The 16,115-nt window shown below is 38.0% G+C and overlaps 1 protein-coding gene across 2 annotated transcripts; it reads right to left on the bottom strand.

Moving 5' to 3' along the window:
* Positions 1–5,763: 5,763 nt before the first annotated feature.
* On the bottom strand, positions 5,764–10,599 carry lrrc30a (leucine rich repeat containing 30a). 2 transcript variants are annotated; one of them, XM_069190821.1, is made up of 3 exons: positions 10,402–10,599; positions 7,992–9,476; positions 5,764–5,900 (listed from the first exon to the last, which is right to left on the bottom strand). In XM_069190821.1, exon 2 carries the CDS (start codon positions 8,889–8,891, stop codon positions 8,004–8,006), a length of 888 nt encoding a protein of 295 aa, XP_069046922.1. In that variant the 5' UTR covers positions 8,892–9,476; positions 10,402–10,599; the 3' UTR covers positions 5,764–5,900; positions 7,992–8,003. The 2 variants fall into 2 exon arrangements, with proteins under 2 accessions (XP_069046922.1, XP_006633937.3); XM_006633874.3 differs by lacking the exon at positions 10,402–10,599 and having other exon boundaries at positions 7,992–9,531.
* Between the last annotated feature and the right edge of the window lie 5,516 nt (positions 10,600–16,115).

Below are 16,115 nucleotides of genomic sequence, written 5' to 3'. Positions count from 1 at the left end.
CACAGCTGGAAATCACACAGTATCAGATGAGGTAACTGTGAAGGCTTTACTTGAGTTACATGACAGCTCATCATTTGATAACCACATGCTGGTTGCACCAGTGTTTTTATGGGGTGTGTAATGTGTGGGGATGTGCTATCCTGCATAACGGTTATCCAGTGCATCAACCAAGCTGTTGAACTGTAGGGATGACAGCAGTTTCCAACAGGCACTGATAAGCCTTTTGCTGTCATTACATGGTACCTGATAGCCGTGAGCATCATATTAACTGAACTGGTGAATCTAAACACTCTGTCACCACTGAATGGTGATTATTGAGCCTGACCATGTGGATTTTGTTCAACAGCTGTGACTGTTGAGGTAACTATGAAGTGTGAGATGGGCCTCATGAGGCGAGGAGCTGTTGCACAAATAAAACAAATATTTTTGGAGCATTTTAAGAAGTGTGCAGCTTATCGTATATTGCATAATATTCATCTTAGAAGATTTTTCATTGGCATGGATCATACTCTTTATATCTAACTGTGTGTACTAGCTTTCACTGCTCTAAGGCTGAAAATGTTTCATGATAGGAATCAGACACATAACTTTATAATTTCCTATTCTCCTTCAGTTGTTAATTGTGGTCTAGTTTGGGTTAAGAAAAACTCTGTAGCACACAAAAAAAGAAAAGCAAAGCTTAAATCCCAGACACTAGAAATGAGAAAACTAATTAACTCCTACAGTGTGCACTGGTGATCTAATTAATGGAGTACCACATGCATCTGTACTAGGACAACTGCTCTTCCTAATTTATATACTGTAAATGATCTGGATTCTGGTATAATTAGTAAAATAGTCAAAGTTACAGATGATATTGAATTATGTGCTTTGGAAAACACTAAAAAATACAAACGTGCTAAAAGTGAGATAAAGTGTAGAAATCTGACCCTGGCCTGGGCTCATTCCTGACCTGGCTTGAGTGCATGTTAAACAGACACCTGCTGTACGTGACATGTCAGAAATAACTGGGATGACGTTATCAGGAATAGCCACTGTGCCATGTGCGGACATATTTTCTATTTGTCACTTTCACCATCCCTCCTCTAGAGGGCGCTCCGACTCTTTTGTATTTTAGTTTCGTTATTACGTGCACCTGCCCCCCGTTTGCCGATTACTAAGTGCGACGTTTCCGTAGCTCTCGGCCCAGCATGTGGAAGACAGAAGCCCGGAAGCCCACCTACCAGCAGGTGCAGGAGTAACCCAACTACATAGGTTTCACCACGGCATCCTGACCATCTGGGTCTGGGGCTCGGAGCGCCTGGCCTCATTATCCTTTTAACCTCTGTGTTCCTGATCGTGTTATTCCTGGGAATTTTAATCGTCCTTGTCTTGGATGGACCTCCCGTTTTTGGATTATGGACTGCGCCCTGGTTTCCCTTTTTGGACTGTGTTGGACTTGTTTGCCTGTGCCTGATCACAGCCACCGCGCCCCCCTGTCTGTCATCCTGTCCTGTTCCTGCCGTTTTTCCCCTGATGTCCTTCTCCAGTCACTTCCGGATTATACTGTCTGCATAGGGTCCTAAACCACACATTCGGAAGTCAGAACCAGCTCCCGTTACACTAGTGTTCCAATAAGCAATGGTTACTCATAAAAACACATTCATGGTAATAAAACAGGGAGACCATGGCTATACTGTGGAGGATGCACCTTGTATCCGGTGGAAATGTAGCCTGTCAAACCTTCCCTGAGCTGTGCTGTGACTCTCTGAATCTCTACACCAGGAAAGCACTAATGATATCTGAGATAAAAGACAGAACATGTCATTTACTTCTTCTAGTCAATGTAGGGAAGCAATTAAACCTGGCAGATAAATTTAGTATATAAACATACTCATTCTGGTACCAGTTTTGTCTTGTACTGAAACAATTGCAAAAGCACTTGATAAAATATTCAAATTCGTCCAGGGTATTGATAAAGTCAGTCCACCGGACTGCTTCAGAACAAACCAGAGGACACATGTGGAAGCTATGTGGAAGTGCAGCTACATCTGAGAGCAGTGAGTGCTTGTTTTACCCAAAGTGTTGTGGGAGTATGGGAAAACTACCCAGCTACGTTGCTGAATTGGATACCCTGGCTTCTTTCAGGAAACAGCTGGATGCGATCCTTTGATCAATTAGCTGCTGACTGCGAAAGAGTCTAGATGGACCAGCTGGCCTCCTGTTGTTTGTCACTGTTCTAATGTTCTTTGAGTACAGTATTTGTGCCACTATGTTTAGGCCTTACAAACTGATGTGCCAGTACATCAAAATCAACTGGAGAAAAACAGGTGAAAATTGTATGGATTGTAAAGGATTAAAACATCAGCCTTTTTATTCAAAACCCAAAACATTAGCACAATAAATGAAAGAAGCAAATTGAGCCCTCAATGAGTCAAATGCCCTGCCACAGTTCAGCAGTGTACTGAACATACGGTATGTAGCAGACCTGTTCCCTGCCTGCATCGGTTACGCTTAGTGTAAAATCCTATGAGCTGGCTCTCAAAATAAATGTTCCAAAGCAAAGAGTATTGTTAATTGGACCTAAATTGAGCAAACAGCTGCACTATGTTTGTAAGAAGTGCAAATATGTACAGATAGCAGGAAGAACATACATTTTAAATATGAAAGGCAGCAAGATACAGGAAACAGCCTACTGTGAAGTGTGAAAGGGCACATAGCTGTTGACATCGACTCACCGTTGTCCTGTTTTGTGAAATATGGGTAAGTAATATGAAAAAAAGTTAACAAAATGTTCAGTCTGGCAAAATATAGAATTTAAGAAAAATTCTATTTTTTGTAATATTTCATATATTCTTATTGTCTTACACTATTCTTAAATCATTACTTTTAAGAATGAGTGGAAATCAGACCTGGATTACCAGATATCTGTAGTATGTACGCTGATTAAAGACCATGGAAGGCATAAAGCAAAGCAATAAGATATAATAATAAAGATATAATGCCCAGCTGTTGGGGTGTTCATTACATTGAATAGCCCAAAGAAAGAATTAAAACCACCATACAGAATAGCCAATGATGTGCTCAGATTTCTAGTTCAAAACATTAATAATAACATAACCTTATAATACTCATTTACACATAAAATTAAGTGAATTAAGTGGCCATTTAATAACACATTTTTGGAATGTCAGGTTGTTGTAAAAGCATTGTGCTAAAATAATTTCTATCATGTTTCTATGACTGATAAATTGATTGTCTTTTAACACCTACAGTAAAGCATTTCTATTTATATTCCATCCTTACCTTCCAGTCCATTCCATATCATGGAATATGATGAATACTTACCACCACAAATATCAATTAAAAGTAAAAATCCACAAAACAAATTATTAATTGAATTGACATTACATTACTCACACAATGTAAAGTGTTTCACAAATATAATACACTGAGGCTTTTTCTACAGGTATTGCTCTTTACAGATGTGTATACAATTACCAAAGTAAAGTGATACTGCCTTGCTATTTGGTACCTTCTGTGTGCTTCCAGTTGTCACATTCCTCTCAAATGAACGATGAAACAAGTTTCTATGTCACACAGTCAGTGCTTCAAAAGGCAATTCAAAGCCAGGAGCTGGCTGTTCTTCAGATAAATACTTGTACATTAAAAGAAATATGCATGCAGCTTTCTACTGCAAATACCTTGCCAAACAATTTCAGTCTTTCACCATCGTCCAAAACAATCTCTGAACAGGGGAAGATCAGCTGAACAGCGCAACAAGAGTCTGTGCCAGTCCAACCCGAATCTCTTGGCACACATAGCTTTTCCAGTCTCCTGAGAAATATGCCTCCCTGTTTAAAATTCTCTTTTGTATTATCTTCCATCTTATCTTTCACTGCTTTACTGGTAACAATCTGTAATCCTTTAAATAGAAAAATATTTTCCAAAAAATGTTTTTAAAAAATATGAAATGGCCTAGCAGAGGATAAACCAGAAAATCCAACAATTTGCAAAGAATTTGTGGCTTTGTCCTTCAGTCTCTGCAAGGCGGTGACATGTCTATCTATCATGTTGATGAGAGCACCAATCTTTGGCTGTAGAATTAGAGTGCACTGCAGGAGTCCCAGGTAGACTGGTATATTGGATCCTTTTTTATTAGGAATGGAAGAAAATGGTCCACATATTTTCACCGCTATTTATACCTTGTAACTGTCCATGTAAACGGACAGCTGTGCAATTTATTTTCCAAATGATCAATAGAAATTCGTATATGAAGACGTTATTGTGCAATACGGTAGATAAATCTTACTACGCGTCTGGGTTTCTCATTATCGATAGTGTATACGGTACTTCTCCCATAAATGCAATGTAAAACTACAGATGTGTGGTCACTCTTTGACTTCTCATGCGGGCCTCCAATGCGGAACGTGCATACTTCAATGGGTATTTAAGTGGTGTAATTACACTGACGGTGTAATTACGAATTTGACTATCGCATATCTCAGAGGCTGTGGTATGGTCTGGATTAGCCTTCTCAGCTAGGTGGTTAAGGCTCAGTCTACAGGCTCTTTCATAAAGCAGCTGAAATTTCAGTTTCTCTCAAGTAATAAAATACCCAGCGTGGGCACTAGGCAGGATACGCCCTGGACGCACACACACTCACACCAGGGCCAGTTTCCTCAGAAACCAATGAACCTACCCGTATGTTCCTGGCCCTGTGGGAGGAGAGAACATGCAAGCTCCACACAGATAGCTGCTCCACTCTGGAACTGAGCCCAGGCCCCAGCAGTGCTGATCACTGCGCCACCCTGCCCTGCCGGTCACATCCTCACGGTCTTAGAATGGATTTACATTTAAAGTTTCAACTCTTAAGAAAGAAGATAAAGCTGCCAATACACAAGAACCTGTTTTTATTGGAATTACATCTATGTGCAATACTTCACATGCATCCTTAGGAAAAATGTTGGTTCATGACAGTAAGTATATAAATACCACCCCTTTCCCCAGTGTAGTGTGTGAACAGACCAACCTGGGATTCAAGTTAGAGATTAATGGAAATGCATTTTTATGAAGAAATGAAGACTTCATAAAACTGAATCTTCCTCGGTGCCACTGAGTGTTGTTGTGGCACTGCGCCCAATACATTGGACCAGATGGTCCAAAAACGTTTTGCTCACAAACATTGATTTATTTGGAAACACATTTGCCGTATATGAATGCCTTCATAACGTGAAACTTTATGTCTCATAAACTGGAGATGTTTAATTGCTAGCGAATGTTTTCAAAAGCAAAAATCCATTACCTTTATTAAAAATCATTTGAATATGTAATCCTTTTATGAGTGAGAATGCTCAAATTAAAATGTGTTTCACAATAAACAACCATGCAAAAAAAAAAACCTTTTGTAAGTTTTGTAGATTTTTAGGAAAAATGTTCTTTACTGCTGGTAGGATAAGTTAATAATCTGGTGCATATTTGTATAACTAGTAACACAGTAAACCCCACATATTAGACTGAACAAGTGAAAGCATTTGTTGACATTACAATACTATATTCAAGGAGGTTATTGAACTCACTGAAACATTAATGTGTGAATTAAGCCTACTTAATAAAAATCTGCATTTAAAACTATAACTATTAAAGGTATTTATATTTTTCAAATGTAAATTAACTCCAGAACCTATGTACATGTTCATTTGATATGAAATGTGAGGCATACTTTTTTTAAACAAAGTTGATCATGTGAAAATGGAGGCATAATAAAGAAACATTTCATTGCCAATCCTAGTTTTATTTTCACTAAACCCACCTTAGTACTGTATGACACACATAGAGAAAAGCTTGGAGAAACCTTCTTATTCATTGAAGGTCTTGTTCACTTATTCTGCAGTAGAGAGCACTGATTAGTGTTCTGGGCTCTGAAAAGAAAGGTAATGGGTTCAAATCAAGTGGTTTGCTTATACACTGTTTTGAATAAATTCTTTCAGTACAATACACAGACATAAGAATGGGTTCAGATGTAAGGACTGTATCTCTGGACTGAAGTATTAATAATGATGATGTACTAGCCACTTTATTTTGTTGAAGAGACAGACTTAAATCATTAATTGTGCTGTCCATTGTTCAAGAACATGCAGAAAACAAACAGGAAAAAACTGATGATACAAAACGAAAAGATGGTCATCCAGTCCATTCTGATAATTTTGCTTCTTTTGGCTGATCAGTGCCAGAAACATATCCAACCACTTCTCAAAGGATTCCAGAGTCTTTGCTCTTGAAAGCAGCTACTCTGAATCCTGCTTCATGACTGCTTGCCCATCTGACCCTCTTCTGTTTATCAGCCTGGCTAATTAGACACTATCTTTCTTGTTCTTGCTTACTAGTAGTACCGTACATTTTAGAAAAGCTGATGTACCGAATCATATTTAGGTGGGTGATATGTAATTTCTCTATAATAAACTTGAATACAATTTAAGAGGATATAATCCATTAATTATAAAATATAAAATTATATAAATTAAGTTTTGTTTCCTTGATTGACACTATAAAACTCTAGAGAGAGACATTGCTTAAATGGATCGCTTTAAAATGTTAAGTTTTGGTAACTACATAAAAAATGCCTGGGGGTGTTCATAACACCATTTGTTGATATGATGGATTGGAACATTTAATAAAAATGTATTGCACTCTTTGTGCCGGATTTAATGTCTCCCCATGTAGTTTCCAGCAGCTCTTTCTGTCATGATCCTGTTAACCCGGCCTCTGACAGACAGAGGCTGTAATTGAACTTGCTCTCCACTCCTGACTTTCTCCACTATGGGGCCTAAGTAGGGTCGGCCAGCTATACTGAGTCAGCATGTGGTGCCGGAAGTTAAAATTGGGCACAGATGGAACCTTTGAAATACCTTTTGCACAAAATACACAGCATGCCCCATAACCAGGAAACAGTCAGGAGTTAAGAGAAACTCAATTTTTTCACATACTGTACAGCTAGTGCACCTACAAACAATAGCCCCTTCTTTTGAATCCAGATATAGATATGTCAAGAGTCTTCCAGAGTCTTCATTGGACTGATAGCATCTAGAGTTTCCTAAGAGATCTGTAATTCAAAGCTGCTGCCAGCCAGAGATGAGATTTGACTATCAGAAGTCTGTCAATTAAAACCCACCCTCTTTTATTTTCAAAACAAACTCCCTCTGATTTTTAGCTTCATACGAGGGGACCCCTTTATATGTCACAAGAAAATGCATTGAATTTATGTTCACCCGTATAAATCCGAACCAAGATTTCATCTAAATCTCTGTACTGTATCACAAAAATGGCTAATAAAAGTTTTAAATATATTACAACTAATCTACTATTTCATATAATTACTTTTATTAATTTAAAGACCTTGTTAAGATGTTTTCCCTCTGTCTTAATTCAGGGTTTCTGAACAAATTCAGCATCAATGTATTCACTGCACTGTGATTACTTTCATTTCTAAACAGCTGCAGAAGAATGTTTTGTCAGAAACATTCCTAAAATAATTCATTTAGTCATTTAAACCTTGTTTTCATCATATCTAGCCCAGTGCATGAAAACTAGCAAATTTATGTTCAATGCAGATAAGAATGAAAATGGGTTCTGCTTGGAAGATGCTTTGCTCTTTTTGTGATGGACTCAGCAAACCAAACCTTTTAGGAGACAATTTTAAAAACAGACCACAATCCATTAAGTCCTTCATATTAACTTTCAACCCATCTATAATTAATATTGTATAGACCCAGAATTCTGTTTAATTTACTTCCGGCACTGAAAAGCCCCGGGCCTCTGATGTTTCCCGTGTGATCTTTTTCATGTTTTTTTTTTTAAAGAAACAAGCAGTCAGGTTTTTAGAAAAGAAGAAAAATTGAGAACGATAATGCTACTTCAATGCTGAGATATATTGTGAACAAATTCCTCAGCATCATGAAGTCAAACTGAATAACGATAAATCAAACAAGGAAAGCTTGAAGTTGGAAAACTACCTTTTTTGTGTTTCATGTTGATCTGAGATAATTAAAAAGGGCATTGAGCCCCCCATCCAAAACCTCTGCGAGGGGTTTCAGCAGAGGGTTGTGGACAATGTGGAGCCCTTGGTCCAGTGGATGGCACGCAAGTCTCTTTAGTTTCCTCAGAAGGTAGAATTGCACAGGAACATTGTGAATGTCATTGAAGTCCACATTAAGCAACTCCAGGGATGTTAGAAAACAGAGAGTCTTCGGCAAGGAGTGGATATGATTGCCCTCAACGATGAAGATCTTTAAATTCACCAGGTGCTCAATCTGATCTGCTATGTTTTCCAGTCTGTTGCAGGCCAGGTGCAGGAAGACCAAGTTCTTCAACCTGTAAACGCAGGCTGGGATGTGGTCGATGCAGTTGTAACTCAGATTGAGCTTCTTCAGGCTGACCAAGCTGCTGAAGCTGTCTGGGAGGCAGGTGAGGTGGTTGTGGGCCAGGCTGAGAACTTCCAGTCTGCTGCAGGCACTCAGCTCCTCGGGGACCTCTGTCAGAAGGTTCTTGTAGGCAAATAAGACACGGAGGTTCTTCAGCTGGCCAATCTCCGGAGGCAGGCTGGTCAGCTGGTTTCCCCACAGATTCAAAACCACAAGGTTTTCAAGGCCTCCCACAGCAGGGGGCAGTGTGCTCAGGCAGTTCAGTGACAGGTTCAGCTTGTCCAGCTCAGTCAATTCCCACAGTTCTTCTGGAGCGTTAGCCATTCCCCGCATGGCCAGACTCAGAACGGTAAATCCAAAACGGACAATGATGTGCTTCCTTATTCTTTCGGCGGATGATAACTCTTCCTCTTTAGACGGAGCATTCCCTGTTTTTTTAACTTGCTTCTTCAACTCCTCCTTGGCGAAGTCTTTGGATTGCTTAGCTCCCATATCTTCAAAACAACAGCGCCTGCTTGATCAAAATGTCAAAGGGACATTTTTTGCATAAGCTTCTGTGCAGGAATTTAAAAGGGGGAAGGCTCCTTTCTTCTGTGTGCATGAAAGGTTTCCTGGATGCTCCTCTTCTTTTCCAGTTTTTTTTTAAATCAAACAGCAAACAACCCCCCCAAACAACTATCCAAATAAGAAACGATGGTAAGGTACAGCATGGAAAAGTTTTAGAATCTCTCTTTCAGCACAGAGCAGGGTGTTGCTCTGGTTAACTAAATGAAAGGTGTAATGAAGAGCTGAAATACTAAATGTGCTGACCAGACCTGCTCCGGTTCCTACTGAATTTCACTGAACAGCTGCCACTGTCATTTCAGTGCTTCGTCTGAGTGATAACTAACCTTGATTGTTTTGAGGTCACTAGTATTCCACTTTTGTTAAGTCACTTTCTGTCATTGTATGGAAATCACATATCCTTGACCCCAGCCTATGTCATTTCAGCAAATAATGTATTGTAGAAATTAACTTTCTTTCCTTGGAGAGGACATTGGATGTACTGGGATTGTATCGCCACTCAAGACAAGGAATCTAAGCACAAATAAATGCATGTAAAAATAAATTGATTTAGCTAGGATTTCCAAAGGAAATTCAAACACCACAAAGAAAGGATACTGTGACAATAATACCTAAAAATGTATCCATTCACTTCATACACTAGTATCTAAAAACTACAAAAAGTAATATACAGTAGTTTATTAAAAAACACTTTTAAAACAATATTCATACTCTTTCTTGCTTATTTGTACGTTTTCTGTGGAATTTTGTATAAATCTCATGTACTGACTCCTGCTGATGTATTTTCGGGCTTTAGGGGAGATTACTGAGGATATTTTGAATCCCAATGTAAGCTTTGTATTTAAAAAAACAGAGACAGTTGATAAATGAGTGGCTTGTCGAAGAGATATCTTCTTTCTGAAAGCGTTGGCAATATTATCTCTTTCTCATTAGTTAACACAGTATTAAATATACCAACAAGCTGTGCATTATAAAACCATTAAATCACGTCTGAAAAAAGAAAATGTGCTTATGGACAAGAATAGGACTGCTGGTGGAAGATTTATTCTGTGGCTGTGATTTAAGTCAGATATTTCATTGTGACTACATTCTAAATCAGAATAGAGAAATACTAGAACAAATATGTACCCTAAAGTGTTTCACAGCACACAAAGATACAGTTTGCTCAATACACCAACATTTTCTACAGCATTATATATATACTGTATATATTTTTCATATAGCACCATGTAACATCTTGAAAATGTTTTGGACAAAATTAGCAGAAATCCTGAAGTATAAAAATTCTAGGGAATTACATAAAAGAAGATTGTCTATTGATATTTTACATATCACATGTACATGCTAATTAATATTTAACTTGAAGCCATTTTGACATATTAATTCAAAACAATACTTTGCCATTAAAATGTAGTTTACTACAGCAGTTGACACTTACAGCTTGGCTTTTGGAATCTTCATGATATTGAAAGTCAGCAATCTCTCTCAGCCTTTCTGTTAGTTCATGTACAAGTTTATCCATTTTATATGCGAACAATAATTAAGACAAAGAAATTAAATCGATCCAAGAATAAGTGGAAGCTCTTTAATATAACCATGCCCACAGCATTGCTTGAAGACTCAGGTAAAACCAGCCACTGCTACTGTGACTGGAAAGTAAAAGCATGCTTTCAATAAACATATTATATTTCAGCAGCTGAAAGGAAGATGTTTCTCTAAAGCTCATAGTGAAAAGACCAACCAAAATAAATAAAAGAACCAATGAAGATGTAAGTGTATATGTAGCATATGAAAAATAATTTATTTTTAGACATAGACCTAGGGATTAAAGTATCAACTTTATTTTTCAAAGTCGGATTTACACTTGAGGAATAAAAATAGAGATTTATAAGATGCCTTTTTTTGGGGTAGAAAAGATATTTCAAAAGCTCCAGCCTCACTAAATGAGTTCCAATAATAAAATATACGACTTTCTTTTAAAGCTGAATAAACACAAAGTAAGTATTATTTGTTTCTTTAAATGTCACTCCTTTCTTGTGCTGCTTTAGTTACCTGACACCAGCCAGTACTCATTCCCTCCCCTTAGCAGTATAACTCACAGGGGGGTTCATTTACAGCAAATCGTAAATAAAAACGGAGTGAACAAAGTCTAGTCCACAAGTTTGTATACAGTATTAGATGCAGGAAATCCCTGCATGTACTGTGTTAAATATCGTGTTCATATATTATTTAATTAGATATCATTTTAACATGAAATCTGTTTGTACAGTATCATGAATATTTTATGCAATAGCAGAAAAGAGGTCAACACAAGATACTAGCCAAGAAACCACATGCTTGGAGATGGCAAAAATAAGAAAGGCAGCAATATAGGAACAGTGTGTCAGGTGTGTCCTTAAATGCACAACAGAAATGACTTCAAGAACCTATTGAAGTCTCTGTTCTAGTGAAGTTCCTGTTTCCCTTTTATAGGTATGTCTTTTGGTCTTTTTTTAAAAAACAACATTCCTCTTTATGATTCTGTCACTATTAATTATTTTTTTTGACAGTACTGTATTCTATCAGATATTCACATCTCATTTGAAACCGCGTCCTGAGCTTGTAAAAAAAAAATATTTGCATTTCTTGGTCTTGAGGTAATTTACAAGGCACAACTAAAAAAAAAAACAAGCTAGAAAGACAGACCTAAAAATAATTACAGTCTTCTCTGAACCTTGGGAATTAATCGTTATTGAAATAAACAAGTATTTTTTTATTAAAAAGCAATGTGTTCTTCACACAAAGAATTACTGTAGATAAAAATACTTTGAACTACATTTTTTAAGATGAGATCACTTTATTAGCCATATTTCTTGCATTAGGAATTTGTCTTTTCACATACCCCAGCTTGCTCTCCATGAGACACACAGACAGGGAGAGAAGCTGGGGGTCAGAGCGCAGGGTCAGCCATTTATACGGTGCCCCCGGAGCAGCTGGGGTTAAGGGCCTTGCTCAGGGGCCCAATGGAGTTGGATTCCTCTGCTGGCTGCAGGACACGAACCGGCAACCTTCCAGCCACAGACGCAGATCCTCAGCCACAGATGTTTTAATGTCAAGGATATTGCAGTAGCATCACTAAGCTAATTACTATGTTTGACTGGATGTTTGCTGCAATGAGATCAGTTTATGAGTGAGTTACACTGACAGTCGGTTGGTCACTAGCTATTATTTAGGCTTTAGATTAGGTGGTTTTCGATTCGATCTCATTGTGAATGACATGAAAACAGGCCCCTTTTAAAATGGGCAATGACACTTTAAAGCTGTTATTTATTCTCATCGTAATTACTTCGGATTTCCACTATAAGCACATGTACTATAGAGATATATAGAAACCTGGTTTCTTATTATTCTGACTACTTTTCTTCAAATTTTAGGACGCTGTGTTTGGTGTTACTGTATGTATAAAAGTGTATCAGCGTAGCTCTGACTGAAAATCTCAGATAAATTCATTTGCATGTTTTTAGAATAAGCAGAATGTTAATTATTTAAATCCTCTAACAGCTTACAATATGTAGCTTGGCTATTCTAGGAATGAAGGCTTATAAAAAGCACATTATAACAGTCCAAATTAGTAAACTAATGCGGCTGACATAATGTAGCCTGGGCTCTAACTGTATCTGGAAATGGATCTTGTTGATGTGTTTGTTAGCATTAACTGCCAAATGAAGACTGACAAAGAATCCGACTTATCCCCAGTGTATTTTTAACCACCTGTCCTTCTGTTAATCAGGGACTGAGTCTAATATAGTCCCAGGTCTCTGTAACTTCTATGTGGGTGTATCTGTGTGTGGTTGGGTAAGGGTATGCTTGTTTGTGGAGTAGTGGAACAAAACACTCTGCTGACATAAACACTGTCTGTATAGGGTACTTGTGAATATGACCATAAGACACATAACAATTCAGAAATGCCATTAATTACTGAGAGATATGTCACAATACATATTTATGTGATTTTGTGCAATTGTTAAAACACTGCCTAGCTGGATTGTCGCCTTTGTGCTGTACTAAATAATTTCATAGTGCAGTAGGACCATACTAGAAAATTGCTTTGTTTAGTATTCTTCTCAAGTCTTCTGTCTTTCCTCCCCTTTCTTCAGAGATGTTTAGAAGTTTAGAAAAAAGGAGAAAACTCGTTTTAAAAGGCATGACATGAAAAGGAGCACTTAAAAAGCTGTATTTATTCTCAAAGTAATTACTTAGTATTACACTATAGCTACATGTACTGTCTTCATGGAGAAATCTGGTTTCTCCAGATTTACCGTTCTTCAACTTTTAGGACACTTTTAGGTTTTTTGTGTTATGTATAAGAATGGGTCAGAATGCTTTGTGATTTACATAACAATCCCAACAATATTTGTATCCTGCAGTGTTTAAAATATTGTAGCCTGCATTCCCTCTAATTCTAATTTGTTGGCACAACAAAGGCTGTGGATGTGTAGGGCACAGGTGCAGCACTTCAGAGGGCTGTAGCTAGAGGCAGCTCTGACCACTACGAAGGAAATCTCAGATTAAAAGAGAATAAGCAAGAGTACAACAGGAAGCCTACATAAATCAAAGGTATCAAACACCTCTGTGTTATTGACATGATTGCATACTTCTAGATGTCTAATTGTTGCGGTTGTAGTCCCTCCTCCTTAAGGGTGCTCCAGCTCTTTCACTTTGGGTTTAATTCTGTGCACCTGAGCCCTGTTCCCAGTCCACCTTAAAAGCCAGGCGCTGACGTTCATCCAGGCTCTGCATTCTGTAACGAACAGTTCTTTCTGGACCCTATGCGGACGACGCAATCCACAACCGTGAGGAAACACTAGGAAAAAGATCATGCAGGAATAAGGGGATGAAAACAGTGGTGCGTGTCCAAAGTGCGCTGGTGCATGGGGGAGGTGTAGTGGAGGCAAACAATCCAAAAACACAAGAATAAGTCCATAGCCAGGTGATCCATCCAACAAGGAATTAAAAACATGAACCGGGTCGGAACCGGCGGACAGGGAACGGGAACAGAGATTAAAACCTGAACGGGACCACGAGCTTCCAGGTCCCGCACTCGCACAATACAGAAATCAGATTTTTTGATTTGGTTTTGAATTGTAGTAACGTCACGTTTAAGAGAATGTGTATCCTCCAGGTGGAGTGCAGTCACATGACTGTGGTGTGGCCTCCTCCAGAGGTTAATGTGTTTTCAGAACCACATCTCTGATATTTCCACTTTGAGAGAAGCCCAAATAATGCCTTGGGGGTGAAGAAAAAATCTGATATACTGATAGACAACAATCTGACAGTCTTCCTGGATACCTTTTTTGATCTCCATTGGACCATTTACTGTACTGCAATCTACAAACCATTTTTGTTTAAAATACAGTACTTTATTACTTTCAGTTCTTCCCTCCCTATTTGAATCATGTTCATATTTTTATTAGACTGTCTAGTTTTATATTTTAGCTGCCCTGCAAAGGTATTGAGACCCTTGCATGGTTTTCATATTTTATCGCTTTAAAGCTTGAAGTCATGACATCAATTAATCTTTGTTATAGACACAACCTACATCAGACAAACTAAAAAAAAAGCAAAAACTAAGAAGGAAAGAATTAATAGTAAAGAAAATGGAAAGGTCTCAATTACATAAATATTCAAATCAAATATTCAAATTGGTGAGCAAAGTTCACATTTCTTAACAAACCACACAGAGGGTGGCCTCTGTCTGAGTGCAATAATGGTGCTTCACATTATTTGTGGAGTAAAAGGTCTCTGTAAGGTCCTGCAGTCTGCAAAAATTCATGCAAAAATTCAAAGACCAAGGGGCTTAAGGAACAACACAGGAATTAAGTTAAGGTAAATACATTTCAAAGACCCTTAATATCTCTGAGCATGATGAAGTCGACCATTAAGAACTGGGAGGCACCCAGACACTGCCTAGATTGGAGCTGTCCCTCCAGAATGAGCAGCTGACCCAGGAGGAAATTGGACAGGGTGACCACTGTGAGGTCAATGATGACTTCGAAAGAGTGTCAGTCACTCTACAAATGTAGCTTGTATGGTGTTGAAAAACAAACAGAGCATCTAAACAATATTGCAAACATGTGGCAAAGGATTTTGTGGTTTTGCAAGACAAAACTGGAACCTTTTGGACAAAATACAAGATGTTACATCTGCCACAAACCCAAAATAGTGCATCACTGAGTCAACACCAGCTCTGCTATAAAGCATGGAGGTGGAAGCATTATGTAAGGGTTCTTCACATAGGCAGGGACTGGGAAGCTTGTCAAGGCTGATGGGAACATACTGTAGATGAAGCCAAGTACAGGGAAATCGTAGTGTAAAACCTGCTTCAAGCCTACAACTGGGACAAGATTTAATCTCTCACCAGGACAATGATCCAAAGCTACACTGTAGAGGCTTGAAAATAAGAAACTGAGTGTTCTTGAGTGCCCGAGTTAAAGTCCTGACTTGAATCTTATCTTGAATCTGTGAAAAGTCTTCAAACTGCTGTCCATACAATTTGAGATAGCTTGAGCAACTCCAAAAAATGTGCAAAACAACAACACTGAAATGCAATCAACATATTTTTTTTGCTGCAACCTGTATTAGAATATGCAATAAAGAAGTCTTAATACTCTTCAGTTTTACCATTTTATTCAGGCTTTGAATAAAATATTAATGAAAAAAATTGTGTATCATTTTGTAATTTCAAGAGACATCATAAGAAGGGTCTGAATACTTATTCAAAGCATACTATTGGTACTTCTTTTGCAATCTAAATTTTTGATATTTTGCTAGAATGTTCAAGATTTTGCTTTAAATGATCTCATGTAGGATACACGGAAACGTAACATAATTATTTATTTCAGCATCTATCTAGGTATTTAAACACATCTCTTAGCCCAGGTGCTAAAGCTGAGTTATATCCACCTCTCACTGAGGTGTTCAGAAAGAGATGCTTTGCTTCTGTTCATTCTTATAGGTCATTCTTCACTGGATTTACTGTAAATACTTCTCTGGGATAGAAGAAATGAGAAAATTGTCAGTCCAAGTCTTGGGCCATCATTAATAATCCTCAAGCTATTCTGTCAGGATGCACAGATATTTCTTGTAACTTCAATCATTGTAGGATCATAAACT

The sequence above is a fragment of the Lepisosteus oculatus genome, chromosome 6, assembly GCF_040954835.1.
Source record: "Lepisosteus oculatus isolate fLepOcu1 chromosome 6, fLepOcu1.hap2, whole genome shotgun sequence".
Lineage (NCBI taxonomy): Eukaryota > Metazoa > Chordata > Actinopteri > Semionotiformes > Lepisosteidae > Lepisosteus > Lepisosteus oculatus.
This window is presented reverse-complemented; position numbering and strand designations above follow the sequence as displayed.

Bases quoted from the DNA above. Each gene is read 5' to 3' on its own strand.
- lrrc30a (XM_069190821.1), bottom strand. From the start codon at position 8,891: ATGGGAGCTAAGCAATCCAAAGACTTCGCCAAGGAGGAGTTGAAGAAG.